General features: G+C 39.7%; 3 protein-coding genes across 3 annotated transcripts; all 3 read left to right on the forward strand.

Moving 5' to 3' along the window:
• Window positions 1–754: 754 nt before the first annotated feature.
• mterf4 (mitochondrial transcription termination factor 4) lies at window positions 755–10259 on the forward strand. Its single transcript, XM_036556539.1, has 4 exons — window positions 755–814; window positions 4252–4642; window positions 8111–8295; window positions 9638–10259. Exons 1-4 carry the CDS (start codon window positions 782–784, stop codon window positions 10040–10042), a joined length of 1014 nt encoding a protein of 337 aa, XP_036412432.1. The 5' UTR covers window positions 755–781; the 3' UTR covers window positions 10043–10259.
• Window positions 10260–16270: 6011 nt separating this feature from the next.
• On the forward strand, window positions 16271–17798 carry LOC118797108 (probable G-protein coupled receptor 148; the record flags this gene model as incomplete). The annotated part of the gene is made up of 1 exon (XM_036556338.1): window positions 16271–17798. A coding segment is annotated over one exon (966 nt), but the record flags the coding sequence as incomplete, so codon positions are not given.
• Window positions 16743–19924, forward strand: LOC118797107 (probable G-protein coupled receptor 148). The gene is made up of 2 exons (XM_036556335.1): window positions 16743–16786; window positions 18031–19924. The coding sequence occupies exon 2, from the start codon at window positions 18256–18258 to the stop codon at window positions 19357–19359; it is 1104 nt and encodes a 367-aa protein (XP_036412228.1). The 5' UTR covers window positions 16743–16786; window positions 18031–18255; the 3' UTR covers window positions 19360–19924.
• The last annotated feature ends 1584 nt before the right edge of the window (window positions 19925–21508 follow it).

Consider the following 21508-nt stretch of genomic DNA (forward strand, 5'->3'; position numbering starts at 1 on the left):
TATCATGCAAAGAACAAACCATATATGAACAAGATCCAGAAATGCTGCCACCTTCTCTGGGCCCGCGCTCATTTAAGATGGACTGAGGTGAAGTGGAAAAGTGCCCTGTGGTCTGACAAATCAAAATTTTACATTCTTTTTGGAAATCATGGACACTGTGTCCTTCGGGCTAAAGAAGAGAGGGACCATCTGGCTTGTTATCAGAGCACAGTTAAAAAGCCAGCATCCGTGATATATACAGGTTTTGGAGTGACATAAGCTGTCTTCCAGACACTGTTTTTTTTGACTTGCCACCTATTTAAAAAAATGGTGCATTATGAAACTAAAAATACAACAAAGCAGACCCTGAACTGTTTAGCAACTGAAATCCTATATGAAGCAGGAACGGGAAAACATTTCACTTTCAAAACTACAACAGGTGGTCTCTTTAGTTTAGTGGGGGCTGTTTTGCCTTACAACACCGTGTAAGTACCGCTATGAAGGGATTTTAAAAATATATGTTAGGCCAAAATCCTGTCTCAGAACTAACATTGAACAATATCTCAGGAATCAGGACAGTCTGGTTCCTATAACATCGTGACCCAATTGTGAGTTTCTCTGAAACGGAGCATTTTACATCAATGCTTAATAATCTGAATCACTTTGTTTACATATTGACCATTTAATTATACAGTAATTTCGAGAAATCAGTGAAATTCTTCAAGGGCAACACCGTGCTTGTGATAGGAACCATTATGATAACGTTGATGTATTCCGGGGAACATTTTGACGTCGGACGAACATGACTGCTCAGGCCTGTGGGGTAACGTTACGGGTGAGTTTAGACGTGTTTTATCAGTGTCTGTACTCTGTGTTGGGCTCTCCTCACTGCGGGGTCAGTCGCATATGGTCATGCACAGCTGAACAGAGAGTAAGATATTAGTTTTAGTTTATCTCAGGTTAGAGAGCGAGCGCGGTTTCGCAGAGCTGTGACTCTGTATGAGGAGAGAAACAGGACCCCCGACTTTACCGCTGGGTTCATATAAGGCTGAGTTCAGCTTATTACAGGCTCTGTATCCTGTTGGAGAAGATTGTTGTCCTGTTATCTATGTGACTAACTAGCCAGACTGTAAAGAACCTTTTGAAGGGCGATTTTTCAAATTCTTTGCGTAATTCACTGACTGAGAAACAAAGTCATTCCGAGTGATTCGATGTGAAATATCATTTATAGAGAAACCTACCGACTCATATTACAGTCGTGGTGATAGGAACCAGGGGTACCGATGTCCACCATGCAAATATATGTCAAGCCGTTTTAGCCTAAAATGACACCAGCAATACAAGTTGTATCTCTGTTTTTACAAGTAAAAACTCAAATTCGAGAGATCTGCAATGCAGTTTCTATTAGTAAAAACTATGATTCCAGATATCGACTGTGGAATTTTACTAGTCCTAATATCAAGTAGACATATCCATCTGTCTTTAACAAATAAACAGCTGGTTAATTTTGAACCCAATTATTGCGTATAGGTTGCTTTTCTCCCTCCAGTTTAAGTGAAAACTAGGCCTATTCAAAGTCCTTTTTTCTGACGTAGTTCCGATTGAAATCTACCGAATTAAAAACTTAAAAGATTGATCAGAATGTAACCAAATAAATACATTAGCAGGTGTACAGTTATGCAAGCCATGAAAAATACATAATTGTGTCAATTAATAGATCAACATGAAAGTCTCTCGCCTCCTGCCAAATGCAGGTAAATGCTGCTGAGAGATTTGCCTCATACACTGGACGTGTGCGTTGTGCAAACATCAGAGTTTCTGAGTGCAAACATAGACTGACTGCAGGTGGGATAACAGGGCTGTAAAGCTACACAGTGAGCGGCCATTGTTATAATTTCATTCAGCAAACCTCATAGTAGTAACCTGCCATATACCATGACTTTTATACTGGAATGAAGCCTAAGGGATCTGCACTAAGCATGTGACAGAGAAAAGAGGAGTGTTGTCTTCTACAAATTACCATATGTTGAATACGAATTCTGACTAGTAAGAAATCAGTTTTTTTTTTTTCTAAAATTGAATTTCTAAATAGTCAGAACACCAACTTGATTAGTCATATTTATCTATCAACGAGTGACGTTTTCATAATGGAGATCTGTAATATTTATTGTTACTAGTAAAACGATATATGTTGATATCTAATTGCATTAAAGAGATCTGTAATTCAACTAGCGACTGTATCATTTAGTCATCACGACTTGCCATGTAAATATATCCAAAACCACCAGGGAACCCACATGTGTCTTCTGAGTTTATGAAAAGTTGATGTTGATAAAATAAAAGATCCACCAAGAATAGATTAAAATAAGTTGATTAAAAAAAAAACATTTTAGGCCATCAACAAAAAAACTACCAAAAACAGGGTCTCAGATATCGGGCTGACCATTTCATCTAATAACTTTCTGTACGATTGAAGGCATTAAACACTTCAGACATCTGGTTCCTATCACCACCACTGTGAACAACTGTGACTTAGTGGTTTAAAACTCTACAATGAAGATTTTAAACCACTCTGAATGATTTTGTTGACATGTTAGCCATTTAATTATGTAGAAGTTTTGAAAAATCATTGGACTTCCCCTTAACCCTTAAACAGCGGTTTCACCCTGTCAAAATAAAAGCCTGAATAGCTTATAGTATGCGTACATACTACATCAAACTTTTTTTTTTAATGAGGAAAATTCTATTTCTCCATGATATGGGACCTTTAAATGATATGGCATAAACAGTTCTTTTGTTTGTTTGTTTGTTTGTTTATTTGTTTTGTATGTTACTTTTGTGTTATTTGCTGTATGCAGTTGGGTCCATAAATAAACAAAGTTATTGTTATTTTAGCTGTCTGTTACAATAATATTACATACTCTAAATAATATGAGCTCAAAGTGCAGACTTTCAGCTTTAATTTCAGGCTATCTACATCCAAGCAACCACTTAACCCCCATTTTTAGGGGCTCAAAAGTAATTAGACAATTGGCTGCTCAAGCTGTTTCATAGCCAGGTGTGTTATCTTTTCATTATTTCACTTACAAGTAAGCAGCTAAAAGGTCTAGAGATGATTTCAAGTGTAGTATTTCTATCAACTCTCAAGATGAAGTCCGAAGAGCTTCACTGCCAATGATGCAAGCAGTCATTAGGCTGAAAAATCAGGACAAGCCCCTCAGAGAGATAGCAAAAACATTAGGTGCAGCCAAATCAACTATTTTATACTATTTAAAGAAAGAATGCGCTGGTGAGTTCAGAAACACCAAAAGGCCCAGAAGACCACAGAAAACAATTGTGGTGGATGAGGAATTCTTTCCCTCGTGAAGAAAAACTCCTTCACAACAGTTGGCCAGATCAAGAATACCCTTCAGGAGGTAGGTGAATCTGTATCAAAGTCAACAATCAAGAGAAAACTTGACCAGAGTAAATACAGAGGTTTTACCACAAGATGTAAACCATTGTTAAGCCTCAAAAACACGAAGACCAGATCTTGCCAAAAACATCTAAAAAAGCCTGCACAGCTTTGAAATAACAACGTATGGAAAGATGAAACAAAGATCAACTTGTACTAGAATAATGGGAAGAGAAGAATGTGGAGAAGGAAGGAACTGCTCATGTTCCAAAGGATACCTCATCTGTCAAACATAGTGAAGGTAGTGTTATGGCGAGGACATGTTTGGCTGCCAATAGATCTGCTTCCCTTGTATTTACTTATGATGTGACTGACAAAAGCAGAACCATGAATTCTGACGTGTACAGGACTATATTATCTGCTCAGAATCAGCCAAATGCTTCAAAACCCCTTGGATGGAACTTCACAACGCAGATGGGCAATGACCTGAAGCTTACTATGAAAGCAGTAATTTGACTAATCATGGGGTTCCCCTCCCTGACAGGGACCAAAAATGAATAGGTTGAATTGAATGTTTGATTTCTTGGCAAGAGGAAAGTGAGAGAGAATCAGTTCAGTGAATTGACCATTCCCATTTATTGAGGTCATACACTTGTCCAGGTCTTGCAATATTTTAATAATGGAAAGCAATGTAGGTAACCAAGATAATAAACTGATTTGATCACTTGCAAAATAACACTGCGGACAGTGAGTCCTAAAGACTGGATTTGAAAAACTGAATTGGCTGCAGTATGAACAGGGCTTAATAAAGCATTTTTGCATTTTTTTTGGTAAGTGTTTTATTTATTTATTTTTTCCCCCATTATCTTTCGTGGCAGATTCTACGATGGACTTGGAGGAATGGCCCTCTCTGCAGACCATCCACAGTTCCTGCCAAAGAGTCAGACACAGCAGCATTAGCGGGCCTTTGTCGAGCGCTGTGTTCCACTCCGTTGCCTCCTCCGTTCATAAAGCATCCCGGAAAAGAGTTAACGATGCGATCATTGGCCGAAATGGGCTTCTCAGAGACCCAGGCTGAGATGGTGTATGATGGTGCAAAGAAAAACAGATGCAAACATGATGCACCTATACTGGTAGGTCTCTTCGCCCTTGGCTTAAACCCCACCAGCGTGGTGAAGATCTTGGAGAAGTGTCCAGAGCTATATGCTGTTAAAGAGTCTCAGTTACAGCAGCGGATTGCAAATCTGAGGAAACTTGGCCTACTTGAAGGTGAGGTGACCTTAAAATTCCAAATTTTTTCTAGTTTTAAGAGTTTGAAATGATTTGTGTTTATTTTATTTTGAGACTGGTGCTTCTATAGTGTCATAGAGCACAAAAATACCCAGGGGGTAAGAACATGCTGAATGCTTTTACAAAGTCTGTGTGTCATGCATCCAGATAAGGTTTAACCACATTTTATTTATATCTGAACACAAAAACATCTGTGTTAGACAGACTGAAGTCTTATTTTGCATGAGTGCTGCTTTTTTCCCTTACATGCAAATCCAAAAAATTCTTTTCCAGAATCATCTGTAAAAAATGCTGTGCCAGAAACTTTGTTCCATGCTGTTAGGCATTTTATAAGAAGTAAAGGGAAAATCAACTGCAGTTTTTATGACGCTTATGTTGTTAAAAAGGTGACATGAGCTGTTGTATGCACATTTTTTCAAATGTGATTTTCACTAATGACGTAGAAGCTGTAGGAGTAAAGATTACATACAAATGTTTACACTTGATCATCAGTGTGTCTCAGATCACCTCTTGAAGCGGTCTGAATGAATAGACAGCAGTCCCACTCCTGTGCATCTTGTTTGTGTTTACGCTTGGCTTTTTCATGGTCAGATACTGTCCTATTAGTCCATTCAGCACTGTTCAGCATTTCTGCTACTGTTCTGTCTTATGGTAATAAATGTTATAGTGGCGGAAAGGATGTAACTTTATACCATAGAACTGTATTCATACTCCATGCTCATTTGAAAGTTGACTGTACATTATTGCTTTCCACTGCGGCTGGGCACGTGAACTTCACCCTCCTCCATCTCATGTGTAGAGACGCAAGTAGCTGAAGCTAGCTCAGCCAGAATGCTGAGCTTTCAATCTTTCAAACTGATTCTTTTATGCAAAATATTGGGTTTGCATTATTCTAATCTTATGCTAAAGATGTGAATACATTTCAATACTAATGCATAATTCATACAGTAACCTCAGGACATAATGCTGTTGAACTGTTTTAATGCTTGTCACTGCGCAAGAGCCAGTGGTGCCCAATCCTGTTCCTAGAGATCTACCATCCTGGTGAGTTCACATCCAGTACACCTGGCACTGATGTTCAGATGCTTTCAGATTACCTGGATTAGGTGTGGTAGAGTAAAGATGGAGCAAAACTGCAGGACGATAGATCTCCAGAACCAGGATTGGGTGCCCTCCACAAGAGCATTACAAGAAAAGTAAACACGAAAACAAGAAAACAGAAGCAGCTCTCTGCCCCACTAAATCAATGGGGGGGGAAAACTAACAAAAGAAACATTTTTTAAAAATTCCAAAAAATGTAGAAAAAATGTGTTGAGGAAAAACTATTGCTTGTGTAATAATGCTAGACAGATTTATGCTAAAACTTTAAATGACCTCTTAAATGACACTGAGTATATCTGTTACATTTTGTAAAATCCTTAAAAAGCTCTTCATTTTGCAGCTCTTCATCATCTTGATGGGAGTGTTCATGCTTAGTCTTGCAAGCCAGACGCCGACTTGTAATGTTAATACACATCTGGGGACAACTTGTTGAGCTTTTGGTTCTGGATTGTGGCAAAATCATCCTCTAACAAAGGTGTGCCCCCTATAAAACCAACCCCCAGAGTCTTCTAGCACTCTTGATGTCTGGAGTACAATGGATAACACAAGCAAAACAATCTAGCCCGTGAAACACTATCGTTAGCTAGCTGGTTTTCTCTCACAGGAGGCAACGTTTATTTTTATAATGTATTGTCCGCTCACGCGACATACATCTATATGCTTATTTGGAGTTTTTAGAGGGACTTTTCAGCTATGCTAGCTTTAGTTACATCCCTGCGCTAACATTTGTCAGACAATATTGATGAGCACACCATCATCCCCTACTTTGAGCTCCAACTTTTACAAAGCATTGGACTGGTTCAGAAGTTTTAAACTCAAGCTTGCTCCCACCTTAATAAATCTACGTTCCCATTTACATTTGGCCCAAAATCTCTCTTTGTTGCCCCTAGATGTTACAACATCATGTCTGGCCATGCGAGACTACCAAATGCCAAGAAATTTCAATATAAAACACTCTCATGGCTCTTAATTTCCTTTCTGAACACATCATGTACATTTGTATATTGCGATTGATATGAAAGTAAAATGATGGCAACAGGGTGAATCCCAGGTAACACACTCTGATTTGGAAAGCTTTCTAGCAGGGTTGTATTTTTTTTGTTGTTGTTTTTTTTTTTAAACTATACCTGTATCATTACACTGAACACCAGTGCCCACGGAACAACAATGTTTGCTTTATTCTAAGCTGTTTCTCATAATTAACAATTTAAGTAATAGAACGTGAGTATGTTAACATCATGGCTGTAATTTGGTCCCAGGCACAAGCGCACAACCTTAAATGTTTCTGCTTCTTTATACAATTTTGCAAAGTAAAAAAAATGCACAACAAAATTGTAGTGGGCAGTATGGCCAAACATTTATATCACGGTATAATTAAAATTCCTGACAACGTGTGTATATATATCACTGCGGGTGTGTGTGCGCATATATTCAAATAAAAACATTTAGACGCTTAAGTAAACCTAAGAATAAGAACAATTTTAACAGCCAAAGGAATTCTACAAATATTGTGTAAAACAGTAAAAATAGAACAGAGCAATATATAGATAAACCTTGGTCAGTTTTGCTTTCTGGTCCCACAGGCTGGGCAAAATGGTGCTCAGTGTTGTTTCATGTCTTAATTCTTTAAGGTTAATGTTGGATTATTAGTCAGCTTTTTGTTTGAATTTTCCATTCCAGCTTAAATGAAGCAGCAACCTGTACAGGCACCTGAATGTAACTACTGTACCATTTAAGGTGGAACAGAAAATTAAAAAAATAAAGTCTCATATGTGCGTCACATACACTTGTGCCTTGTGACTGTCAGACACTGCTGGAATGTGGAAAATATTAGTCATTCAAGCTTCAGTAACAGCTGGTCCACAATTTGTCCTTATCAGTCAGGTGTCCATGTCAGGCTAATCCCAAACGTCCGGCCATTGCTATCTATATGTCCGCTGCCTTAAAAACAAAGTGGTATACATCTAACTGGACAGCAGACAACAAAAAGCTCTGAACTTTGTTTCAAATATATGTTTTTAATACTTGCAAGTTCTTCCAACAAAAATGGTTATTGTTGCTGGTGTTGACTAGTGACCCGCGGTCAGGGGAATGATATGAGTACAGTCAAATATAGTCAAATAAACATGCTATCAGATGTAACACTGATAGAGTCTGATTGTAAAGAGTTCTGTTGTTGGAACTAACTGTTGGATAACCTTTAACAACAGAAGCATTGATGCATTAGTACATTTCGCAAGAAGGGTATGTCATTGCCGGTGTTAAACAGATATTTGATACAGTGTTTGGGTCTTCGTTTTATTCTGTTGCTTAAGCAGCTTCTAAACTCTGGTGTTCTGTCATCAGGCAGTCTACAGAGGGTGATAAGCCACTACCCTCAGATCCTGACTCTACCTGTGAAGAGAGTGAGCGGTGTGTCTCGGCTCCTACGAGAAAAGTGCCAGTTCACGACTCAGCAAGTGACTGACATCCTCCGAGACTCCCCTCACGTTGTGCAGGAAGAGCACACACGTCTGGAGTACATGTTTCAAGTATGTGGAGTTCTTCTACTTTGTTTAACTTTCTGCTAAGGTTGAAGGTCCATGTTTCCAATACGAAGGTCATCACGACCCTTAGAAGTCATTTTGATATACATTAACTTTCCGTTACATAATTACTTAAATGTAAATGCAAAGTTAGATAATTATGTAACTAGTTACATATTAAATCAGTTTATATCTGATTTACATCCTGTGTGTTTAGATTCTGCATGGACAAAAAGTAAAGACTGTATGAACAGCAATAATTTTTCATTAAATGCAAATTATAATAAAAAATCTCCTATTCAAACAATAATTACTTGAGCAATAAGGCACAAGAGGTCATGTTTTACTGCGATTTTATCATGGCGAAGGGTGCTCTTAGGCACGATGTGAAGTGGAGTGCCTAAAATTATTAAAAATAAGCAATGTAGACAAGTATTCCAGAAGGAAATGTAGTTCCTTTAAACTATGGTATTTTTGCCAAGCAGCTATGGACTGCTGAATGAGGAGAAAGAGGAAGGTTTGGTGACCCATCACCATATATTGTGGTCATTTCATAAACCTTTTCATTTTTTGTCATATAATAATGAACATATCATAGCATAGCACTGTTTAATGCAAAAAACCTTCGCATAAGTACTTTCCGGTCACCAAATTACCGCTGCAATGACAATGTTAATCTTCATTAGCGCCTCTATGCAATTTCCAGTCTTATTTAGCACCAAGCTAACTGCGCCCCATTTCCCACACCTGGGCTAAATCTTTAATGGCTCCCTGCTCTATACACAGTGCACTACGTAGAAATATAAATACTGTCTTCTGCTCCCCAGCAGTGCATAAAATAGCTCAAGAATGGTCATTTGGGATTCAGCCACATCCATACTCGACAAATAGTGCACTCTTTGGCTGAAGAAGCTAGAATTTTCAAACTTGCATAGCACACCTAAGGAGTACAGAGCTGTCTGAGATTCAGCCTGGATTTGATGCTATTTGAGGCAGGTATGACTAAAACACAGACATTTAAAGCATGTAACCCACTCAAGTGACATTCTTTAGTCTTTTATGCTGCAGTTTTACAGTGAATCATATAGTATGTACTTTAACTCAAGTCTGTGATATTAATGATGGAGTTGTTTAGCATATTTGTGATCTTTTAGCCTGTTAGCTAACTTAGCGGACCAGCCTAGTACTAGCTAAGAAAACGTTTTCATATGTTTATTTCTATGCAAAAGTGTCTCTGGGGAAAATGGAAAAACACACAAATACAGCTCTGAGCTGCAGGATTGTTGACTTATGTTTTGTATTTCATTATGATTATTGCTATCCTCTGCTATCTCTTATCTCATTGCAGTATGCATATTTCCGCATGGGCTGCCGGCAGGCCGAGATGGTGAAGGCTAAGCTTTTCCGGCTTTCTATGGAGGAGCTGCAGTGTCGCCATAGTTTCCTGGAGCGCAGAGGACTCTACCAAACGCCTGACAAGAAGGGCCAGACGCTGATCCTTAACCCTCGACTCAAAGACTTTCTGCTTGTCTCTGACGAAACATACCTCAGCAGGATCGCCATGGCGACTCAGGAGGAGTTTGACGTGTTCCGGAAACTCATGGCGAGAGAGCAGGAGGAAGAGAGAAAGCAGGAGCACGGCAATGATGATGTTGATGGGGTGGAGGAGGAGATGGAGGAGGAGGAGGAAGATTGGGACAAAGGTCAGAACACTGGTTACAATAAGAAGACAAAACAAAGAAGAGAGTCATAAGAAAATATCGGCACCAAACTGTTAATTTTCTCATTTTATTAGTGTTTAAAAGGTTGGAATCACTTAATAATTGCTGTTGTATTTCAAGATGTTTTATGCACTAGTTCAAGTTGTCTGTGAACACCAAAAATGTGTTAAATGATAAATAACACTGTACTTTTTTTATTTGTAGTAATCTCTTCATTATCTGTCTAAAATGATCATGTATCAAATATAAGGCGTTTGTTTGGCATAAATTAAATGGTTTTTCAAAACATATAGAAAATTAAATTTGGTGTCAGAATAGAATCAGAATAGTTTGATGTGTTGAGCTCCAGAGAAAAGTTGCCAAGTCAGATGTCTTCACAGTGGTGTTAATAGGAACCAGATGAAATGCTTTTTACAGCTTCATGCTAATTAGTTGTAGAGAAGTTGCATTATCATAGAATTATTTCATACATTTTATCTGCCACGTTTGAATTAAGATTCCAAACTGCAGTAGCTGCACTGTTCACGTCAACAGTGTATTTTCAGTTAGCTTTAGAGTGAGCCGAATCGCTTCCCTTGCCGCCTGCAGGCCACTTTGGGTGCACGTCGCTAAACACACGCAGGTTGAGGTGAAAGGGAAAGTGTGTGCAGAGCTGTAGGTCAGTTATGAGCCCCAAAGCTGCCTAATATTGTTTCTTAGCTTAAAAAAATTGATTTCTCACACTTTAAATACATTATTTATCAACCGTTATATCTCCCACTTGTGCGCATTCAAATGTGTGACTTGTGTGTGGAGTGATGCAATCAGCTACTGTGCCACACATCAGCAATGTGATCTGCATAAAGTTTCTCCAGAAAGAGAAGGAGCAGAGAAATCGGCTGTGTCCGGAAATTAATAAACGCTGCCTACCCATATAGTATTCTGAGGCAGGAAGGCACCCAGTCATGTTTGAACTGAATATTTGTGTAAAACACTGCCTGCTGAGGTTCCTCTATTCGGCCCCTTTTTGAAGGCAGCATAAAGGTGTCCTTCACTGTCTTACATATTCCGTAAACCTTTGAGTCTGTGCCGATGCAGTTAGAAAAAAATATCAGAAAACACCAGAACTGACAAAGTGGACAGCGCTGACTTCTAAGGCACTGATATATAAGACAGCATAGGCAGCAAGACATCAAGACAGCTGCCTTCAGTTTCGGACACTGCAGAGCCGCAGTACCTCACCCTTAGACCCGGATATAAAGTACAAGAAGTCATACAGCTGGTGACTGAATATAAATGGCTTTCTATTCGATGCACTATTGTGTAAATGAGTCGTACGTGTTTAACAGCACTGCTCATTTACATGTTTAACGGAAGCCTGTAGTGCTGAAATACACACTCACCAAGCACTTTATTAGGAACACCTTGTTTCTACACTTATTGCCTATTTTTTTTAGCTCCACTTACCTTGTGCACTGTGTATTTCTATAATTACAGACTATAAACCATCTGCTTCCCAGCATACTTTGTCAGCCCCCTTTCACCCTGTTCTTCAAAGGACCACCACAGGACGATTTGGGTGAAGGATCATTCTCAGCACTTAAGTCCAGCAGTGACACTGAGGTGTTTAAAAACTCCAGCAGCACTGCTGTGTCTGATCCACTCGTACCAGCACAACACACACTAACACACCACAACCACGTCAGTGTTACTGCAGTGCTGAGAATGATCCACCACCCAAATAGTGCAATAGTATGCAGAGAAACAGTTGGACTACAGTCTGTAATTGTAGAACTACGAAGTGCACCTGTATGGCAAATGAAGCTGATAAAATGGACAATGGGTGCACTCCTGAGAGCTGAAAGTGCGGCTGCGGTTTTTAAACAAGCACAGGAGCTGAGAGTGAGGGTCTGAAAGTGTGGGGGGCTAAAGCTGCGGTACTGTGGCTCTGCAGATGGACATAACTGGGGAAATCAGGGTGTGAATCAGTGGTTTAATGTGTCAGTTCTGTATTTTTTTTTTCATTTATTTACTTTAGCAAGTGTTGTCTAAACAATGCCAAGAACTAAATGAATATAATGGACAAAACAAAAATACACTCCTAGTGATTCGCAAATGTTTTCACAGATTTTCTATTTGTAGAGTCAAGAATGGTATTATTTTGCAGTGCGGGTCATTTATGCGGGTATACTGTCGTCACGTTATGGCACGTCATGACACTTTGTTTGATGTAAATAATAAGATTCAAATGAAAAAGGCAAATAATTTTGCATGACTTCACTAATTAGTTTTGCATGACATAACACTTGTTTTTATATAAATTCTAATACTGTTGTTGAATTTTATTCGCAAAGCATTTTATTTAGAAAAACATTTTCTAATTCAATTCCTAAAATGTTGTTTTTTGAAATAGAAATAAAATATTGGATTACTTAAGCAGTACTTTTCTCAGATATCTGAAGCGTTGCACTATACTTTAATTCCCCCAAAGTCCGATGTCCGATTATCATATGTAGTTATCTATTTTCTGTTTGTTTGAATTTCGTTTTATTTTCGCTTCTATATATTAGAAACAAATATTCGTTATATTCGTTTTTTTGCTACTGTTAATTTACCCATTTAGTGTAATAGTGATGCAGTACTGTATTATAACTGTTATTAATATCTGCATCAATTTAAAAAAAAAAAAAAAATCAGCACCGTCATCTTCAGACACCCTGCATCAGGAAATTATTTTCCAAATAAAAGCTGTGCAGTGAGTCTCTGCTGTCTATGTTTTTTACAGCCTTTTTGTGGTTGTATGTAAATCAGGTATAAACCAAAAAAAAAAAAACAGGAACCTGGTGAAGGACAAGCTGGTGGTAATGGATCACCTCCTGCGTAAAATAGGCGGCGTTCACGTCCACAGAAACTTTATAGGCAAATGGACGCTGAGCAGGTGCTGTAATCTTCAGTGTGGAGGGTTTAGAGACCGTATGCTGAATTACTCTCACCGTGTGCGGGTCAGTGGTCTCCGCCGGTGAAGGGGTCTCTGCTCCGCGGTGTGAGCAGCTTCTCAGCTGTTCGGAGCTGTTTGTGAATGAGAGCGGCTGTAATCCGGGCGGTAGTCACGGAGGAGCTGGAGAGGTTGAGGCCCGCGTGCTGCTGCGCGCGTCAATAAAAGCTGTTATCGCGGGAAAACCACTCGCAGCCGTCTCGGCGTGACGGACTGAGGAGCGGATTAGCTCACCGGCCTCCTGTGAGGAGTCAAAGGTAAGTGAGTGAGTGTCGCTTCGAGTGGGTCGACGGTTTGTCCACAAACGTGGGGCTCCTTCTCCTCGGAGACACAGAATAGATTTAATGGTGCTGTAAAGTGCGAGGAGAGCGTGTATTCAGCCGTGTGTAAGTTATATCTGAACCTGAACATATAAATAAGGTATAAAAACGTAGTACGCTTTCACCTGAGGATACATGAACCAAACACCACACTAACCGGCCTCGAGCACTGTGTCGGCTCTGTGTGCTGAAAAGCGCCGGAGCCTCAGAGCAGCATCTCCCTCCACTCTGTCTCTGAATGAGTTTCGGCTCCGTGAGGAACCTTTAAAATCCGAGTTTAAGCATTTCAGCCGAGACATCCAGGCCTTTGTGTGCTGAAGATCTACATGTGTACTGCATTCCGAGCAGTGAGGCAGGCTGTATATTTACTTATGATTAGATGGAGATAACACGGCAACTGTTGAGTTAAGAAGAATATTATTGTTTATAACAAAATAGTTACCATAAAATGTTATCTCAGTTTCTTTAACGCACCAACGGGTGCTCCATGATCGTGAAGAACCGTTGAGACGGTTATTTTAGATATCACGGTTATATTTATAACCATTTCCTTTCCTGCAGAACCTGCTTGTTTAGTGAGTAGGAAAGCAATAGGAAGCTGGGAAGCGATAATAACAGAGTTTGAGAAGCTTGTTATAAATAAAATTATTATGAATAGTAGAAGTGTTTATTAAATCTATATAGCATATTTCTCAAAGTTAAATCCGCTTTGTCCGTTTTTAAACAGTACACACTTAAAAATTATGGTTCCTTAAGGTTTCTTTAGTAAAGAAAATAGTTCTATGTAGAACCATGAACACTCAAAGAACCCTTTCCATGATTAAAGAGTTCTTTTGCATCATGAAGAGGTTCTTCAGATTGATGGAGAATGTGTTTTATATGGTTCTGTACATAACCTTTTTGAACAGTATTCTATATAGCACCAAAAAGGGTTCTTCTGTGATTACATGACAAAAAGTTCTATATAGAACTGTCTACAGTGCATTTTCCATCAAGCTGAAGAACCTTTTAATCATGCAAATGATTCTTTGAGTGTTCATAGTTTTATATAGAATTATTTTCTGTGCTAAAGAACTCTTGAAGAACCGTCATTTTTAAGAATGTATCTTAATACCTGTACATTTGTCCTGCTGTGATGTAAGCATCCATACGGGCATTTTCCCTTTATCACTGTAATTAATTAATGACTCTAATTAAGCCAAACGTATAAAACCGTATTTGCTGCAAACTGCACTGTAATCAGTAGCGGATATTGGGAGATGCGTATTCATCACCTTTCCATGTTCTCCAATATTAAAGTAAATATACTCAAGATAACACGCGAGGAGCTGAAGGATGAACGCAGCACCTAATAGTTTGCTTTAAAGTTTTTAAAATGATTTTTTATTCTCTTTTTAATGAATTAATTCTCTGCATGGATGCTTTCTTCTATCTGCAGACCTCATCCACTGGGGGATTTTATTATGTACATAGTAGTCATGCACTAGTGTGGTAATCCTGTCTGATATTTTGTATGTACACATCTGCCACTGCTGATACATAAACATTTGTCGAATGTAGATTGTGGGATGCAGTCTTACCTCTATAAATAAGTCTTCTCTGTAAGACTTATTTGTAGAGGGTTACAAAGGCAGTAAAAGAGCTCTGCATTGTTGAGCAGTAGTTGCATTTGGACAGGCAAATGTCATTTGCAGAAACTGGCGGCTGGAGATGTTTTGCATATCATACATGGCTACCAGCCTCTTCATCAATTACACCTGCTTGTATCTGACCATTTTATCAGCTCCGCTTACCATATAGGTGCACTTTGTGTTTCTACAATTACAGACTGTAGTCCATCTGTTTCTCTGCATACTTTGTTAGCCCCCTTTTACCCTGTTCTTCAATGTTCAGGAGCCCCACAGGACCATCATGGAGCAGGTATTATTTGGGTGGTGGATCATTCTCAGCACTGCTGAGATCCACCACCCAAATAGTACCTGGTCTGTGAAGTGACCATTGAAGAACAGGATGAAAGGGGGCTAACAAGATATGCGGAGAAACAGTCTGTGATCGTAGAACTACAAAGTGCACCGATTTGGTAAGTGGACCTGATAAAACGTACAGTGAATGTAGCTGCAAGGGGGTGTACATAATAAAGTGGCCAGTTAGGGTACATTGCCAAAGCTGGTGTTTCTCTTGCAGTACTAAATTATATCCATCTTCACTTCCTTTCAGATACCAGGCTTCAGCATATGAAATGCAGGCTTTGATGTTTTTTACTGGTTACTTCTACTTTCAGTAATCATATCATTAAGAGATGAGTCATTCAGTCACAGTGGCAGTCTTCCATGTCCACACAATTATGTTTCACTGATGACATGGTATGCTTTATTTCCCCCACATTTGCCTTCACCATGATAGAGGTTAATATATGCCATCAATTTGTCCTTAAACCATTGTCTTTATATTTTTTTCTAGCCAATTCTAACTCAGAGAGTCTGATGGTCTATTTCCTGACACTTGGTAGAGGTTTACATGTTTGGTGTTCCTCAGACAGGGGTTAAGCCTAGTCCTGGACTACATAATTTTCTAAAAAGAGATTTTCCATTGAAAAGAAAACATAGTTCAGGACAAGGCTTAATCCCTGACCGGGAAATCGACCCTATCCAATTGTCCAGCTGGGATGATCTTCCAAATAATTTAATTTAAAATTACTGCAGCTAGTCTGCACATTAACCTGCCATTTGAAATCCAATTTCCTGGAGTGTGGATCCAAAGCAATGAAACATTTTAACAGTTAAATTTTTTTTTTTTGGCCACTGCAGTAAATGTTGTTCTTTATTTCTCTTGTAGGTAGTGAAGTGTTTATGTTCATCCTAGAAGCTCATGTGTGAAAGAAGAACATATCAAATAAGCTTCAAAAGAGCTTCAAAGAAGATCCCAGGCTTTTATTATTGGCAGTAAAACATTATCAGCATACAGAGATGAATTATACTTCTTTAGCTCTGACCTCCATGGAGTGGCATAATATGATGCAGAGTACAAGAATTAATTTCTTCCTCATCCCTGCTACTGTCTTCACGACTGTCACGCTACTGATTGACCCCTTTCTCCTTTTCTGCATCCTCTGCAACCCATCTCTCCGTCAGGAAACACGTTACCTTCTCCTCGCCAACACCCTCCTGTCAGACGCACTCTTCCTCGTGTTGAACCTGGCCAATTTGTCCTCCAATGCCGCAAACTTGGAGATGCACTATGCAGCCTGTGAGGTCATCACTGTCACCACAATGACAACGTACTGCTCCTCATTGTTAACAGTCACACTGATGGTCATCGACACATTTCTGGCGGTGCGCTGGCCACTGCGCTACAACCAGATTCTGCCACCATCCCGGGTGAAAAAGCTCATTGGGTTTGTGTGGGCAGTTGCTGCACTGTACCCACTTGTTCTGTTGGTGGTGATGGAGGTCAGCGAAAAGGGCACCCCCCAGAGTCTGAAGGTGTGTGTGGTTCTCATTACTCTGGGTTCCTTGGAGAACAACATAAAGGTGGGATTTTACATTTACTTGAACTCATGGGTGATTGTCTGCGTGGTGCTGATCCTCTACTGTTACATCCGTCTCTACACCATCACCAAGAGCTCGGGAATATGGAGTAGCCGCTACTCACGAGCACGGCTAACTCTGCTCGCACATGCTATAATGTTGCTAATGTACTTTGCACCTGGGTTGGTTTTTACAGTACACCTGGGACTGTTTGACAAAACGGGCATCGAATTTCAAGTGTGGCTCAATACTGTGAACTTGTCTGTGCTGATGCTGCTGCCACGTGCTTGTGCTCCCTACTTGTATGGCCTCCGGTATCGTAAGATCTATGACACAGTGCAACTATTGCTGAGGAGGAGATGTCTTAGTTCGGTAACGCAGAGCCAACAGGCCCAGGCCTCATAAAGGGAGAAAAATACTTACATGGCTGAGCATGAATGCAAGTTAACAGGGTGCAGAACAATAGCAGTTAGCAAGCTAATCTCTAAAATAGCATTTAGTGCTAGGATTCTGGCCCTGTTATATTCTGTTTGGAGGTCATATGGGGAAGAATTAACATTTGTACTATGCTTCGTAATGCATACCTGTCCCTACAAGCTTTCATTCATTAGGAGCAACATTAACATGTATGGGTGAAGTAGTTCTTTGACTCAATAGGCATGCTAGCACCTCTAATTCTACAAAGGATTTTTAGAATGTGGTGTCAGAAATGAGATTCATCAGCAAACAATACAAGATAACATTTCATACTTATGGAGTCAGAGGGTTCGTTCTTAGAGTGTGAGTGTGCATTTATAAGATGCTCATCAGTATGTCAGCAGCAGGATGCTGGCATTAAGCCAACAAAAACAATTTCTACTTAAAAAGTTCTATCTGTAACCACAGGAATACAGGCAGCGGTTCATTTAAAAGAGTGTGTCTGTTTTCCTAATGGATTCGTGTACCGTGACAATATTTTACAGGGACAATATTCTCCCTCACTGAACCTGGCAAAACTAATGTCTATATATATATATATATATATATATATATATATATATATATATATATATAAATAATATACATATCTCCTACTTCTTGTAATCACAATGTTTTTTTAATAAAGATGTCAGCGAACTCTAGTGTATCTACCGAAGTAGATTAAGTTGTATAACAGAAGTAGTTACAGCTAAGCTGTCTGTTTTTATACCTGTGTGCAGAGTGAGAGAGTTCCCTCAACTCCATTTACCTGCAAAGTGATGTTTACCTTCATCTCCATCTCCACGGAAACCATGAACGGACATGACAGAGACAAATCAATATCTCTAGCTTTCATCTGGCGCCTTGTTCACATCTCTACTCTCATTTTGTGGAGAGTAGAGTAGGCTATCTACCTGCACGTTTGGGTCAGGGCTGAGAACTAGGTTGTGCAGATTCAAGCAGCGATGGAGGCTCTTTTTGAGGAGAGATCACAGGCCTTCTTCATGGCTGGGGAAGATCTTTTGCTCTCACTCCTGTGTATGTTTGGTGACTGGTACACCAACTCTGGACAGGCGGAGCATCATGGACGACAGGTTAACTCCTCTTACGCTGCAATGGAGCTGTTTGTTCAAGAGTGGCATGTATTTTTACCTCCTCGCCATATGAGGGCACTGCAGGCCTGCCCCATCCTGGGATTTGTAGCCGTGTTTCTGACCACACCTATTATCCTGTTCCGTATCCTAACCCGAGCTCACCTGCGGCAGCAAACGCGCTACCTTCTCCTTGCCAACGCATTGCTTAGTGACCTTCTCTTTGTGGCTGCCTTCCTGCTAAGTACATCTATGAATGAGGCCTCTGTGCTGATGTCAGACAGGACTTGTGCTACCGTACTCTTCCTGATGGGAATGCTATACAGCGTTGGCGTCTTCAGTGCCACCGCCATAGTGCTGGACACTTGTTTGGCTATATTAGTACCATTACGCTATGCTACACTGTGGCCCATCTCCAGAACCTACGGAGCTATCGCTGCTACCTGGGCTGTGTCAGTTGTTTTTCCTTCTGCATCTGTGGGTGTCTTCCTGTGGTACCATGCTACTGGTCCTTGCACCCAACTCATCTGCTCTCTGCCTCTGGTGCTAGCGCTAACCGTTAGCCACTCAAGACCCCTGCAAGTCTGCATGTTACTAACAGTTACGACCATCCTGGTCATGTTACTGCTGGTGGTTTCTGGTTATGTGGCACTGTACTGTCAGAGCAGAAAGTCTGGGGTGTGGCGAGGACAGCGGACATCACGCGCTAGAGGAACCTTCCTCATTCACTACCTCCACTTGTTCCTGTCGGTGTGTCCCATGCTGCTGCTGTTCATTGAGCTGCTGCTGTACAGCAACAGCACTCGGCTAAACCCTGGTGCTGATCTTTGGGTCTCTCTAGTGGTGTGCAACGTCCTGGTGGTTTTACCCAAAGGCCTGGCGCCTTACTTGTATGGGCTCAGGTACAGAGACCTCAGAGGATCTCTGCTGGATTTCTTTGGATTGAATAAGCCAAGGGCCATCACACCTATAACGTAACTGCAGTGATAAATTGTTTATTAGCTAAAGGCTGTGCAGATCAGGGGTGCCTATCCATGTTCTTGGAAAATGACCTACTGAAGACTTCAGTTCTTGCTGTGATCCAACACACTTGGCCCTAATGACCAGATCATCCTTTAGAGTATTAGGTTAGTTTGGGAAACTAAAGCACCTAGACCAGTTTTGTTTTGTTCTAACTCCTAACAAATCAGAGACAGGTAACCAAGGGTCACTGATTCCTTCAGGTGTAATAGGAGCAAGGGCAAAGCAAGACTGGAGTGGCTGGAGGCCCACAAGGATTGGTTTAGGGCTCTGATTTAGTGCCAAACAATACAACAGCATTTTTCAACGTCATCTATATCAGCTGCATGTGTATCTTTTCTTCGATTACAAATCACATTTTCCATGTGTTTCTTGGGCAGTGGCATTCCACAAATAGACAGCTAAAATCCATTACTACGGTTGTATTCAACAGTTTGGCTCAACAAAAAAGATGAAATGTTTTTGTGGATTTTCTAACTGAAAGAAGTGCACATCTTCTACAGAGAACACACTTCTGCACATTTTAAAGAACAGTTAGTGTTTGCTGAAAGTAACATATTGGGCGGATGCAAAGGTTATAGCACATTTAATGTTATGTCTTATTTTTTCAATATGGTCAATTTAATATATAAATATAAACTGTGCTCTGAAATTTACAGAAAAATACCATATTTAAGTTTTTTTACTGTAGAGGATTTGTTAACTTTCATAAATGTGTAATAATTACACATGAATTTGAGTGAGGTGTCCAGATATTTTCACATGACTATATATAATGCAAATTGAAAACTATGACCTTTACTCTCTAAAACAAACAGGTGTTAGGATGGCATAATCCTAAAAATGTCTTAGAAAAGCTGGTCTTATTTAGTTTTATCCAATGTTTGAACACAATATAAAAATTCTTCTGGTTACGTTTGCATCCCTAAAGGACTTAGGAGTCTCCACCTCCACCACTTAAAATATTACCACAAATTCTTACCTTTAGAAAACTCAAATTATCACAGAAAGTACAAATTATACAGGTGTATAGATAACCTAATTTACAAATACCTTTTGATGGAAGAATTTGTGATTTGGTTCATGAACGTATTCCACAAAAACATGTTTTGTGTAAATATTTACTCATGGAATCTAGCAACTGCCCAGTGACCTCTACTATAAGTGCTTTTTTGAGTAAAGGTGTTTCTTTTCTAAGCACAAGGAAATGCATCCAAATTACTCTCCATGGAATTTAACATACTTACCGGATGCAAGAGTAAAACACTGTTGGAGTTTTCCTTTTACAACAGAGATCTACATTGGTTCTTATCATACAGGTCATAATGGCAGCATCATAGGCAGCATTATTTCTGTGCTCAAAGACATTGCACCAAAGCTCCAACAGTCATGAGCCTGTTTGTTATTGAGGGTTGCATTCAATATTATTTAGCTTTTTAAATATTTGAAATATGTAGAATTCTGATCATATTGAAAACCACATCAAGTGATCCTACAAATAGTTTCTTCCAGTTTTATAAGTTGGTATGATTTTGGTATTGATAACTGATAAAGTATTCCTTGTGAGATTGTGGGAAGATTGCAATTTAGACAACTCAGAGAAAATATACAGGGTGATTTAAAAACATTCATCTGATTTCACTTGTAAATCATTACAGAACAATGCAGTAAATTGTGAATGGTTTAAGTAAGCGTAAAGTTTATTATATAATTTTACAAGTGCTCAATATGACCTCCTCCAGCTGTATATACAACATCAACGCGTTCAAATTTATCCTATACTCTATTGAGCATGTCTTGTGTCACTGTACTCACGGCTCTTTCAATGCAATTTCGGAGATCATCCAGTGCTGTGAAACCAACGACAAATGCTCTGAGCTGTTGGAGGTTGCACAGTTATGACGGATTCACTCTTATTGAAGTGGAGAACACAAAATGCTTTCTGCTCAGGGTCGCCATCTTCCACTGACAGTCAGAAACTTTATGACCCCTTCTTTCAATTGGTATGTGATTGGTTCCCAGGTGCCTCACGGTTGTAAAAATATGCCGCTTTGACATTGGTTGAATCTTTTTGAATCACCCTGTGTATATGACCTCTGTAAGGTCC

This window comes from Colossoma macropomum, unplaced genomic scaffold (genome assembly GCF_904425465.1).
Source record: "Colossoma macropomum unplaced genomic scaffold, Colossoma_macropomum, whole genome shotgun sequence".
Classification (NCBI taxonomy): Eukaryota; Metazoa; Chordata; class Actinopteri; order Characiformes; family Serrasalmidae; genus Colossoma; species Colossoma macropomum.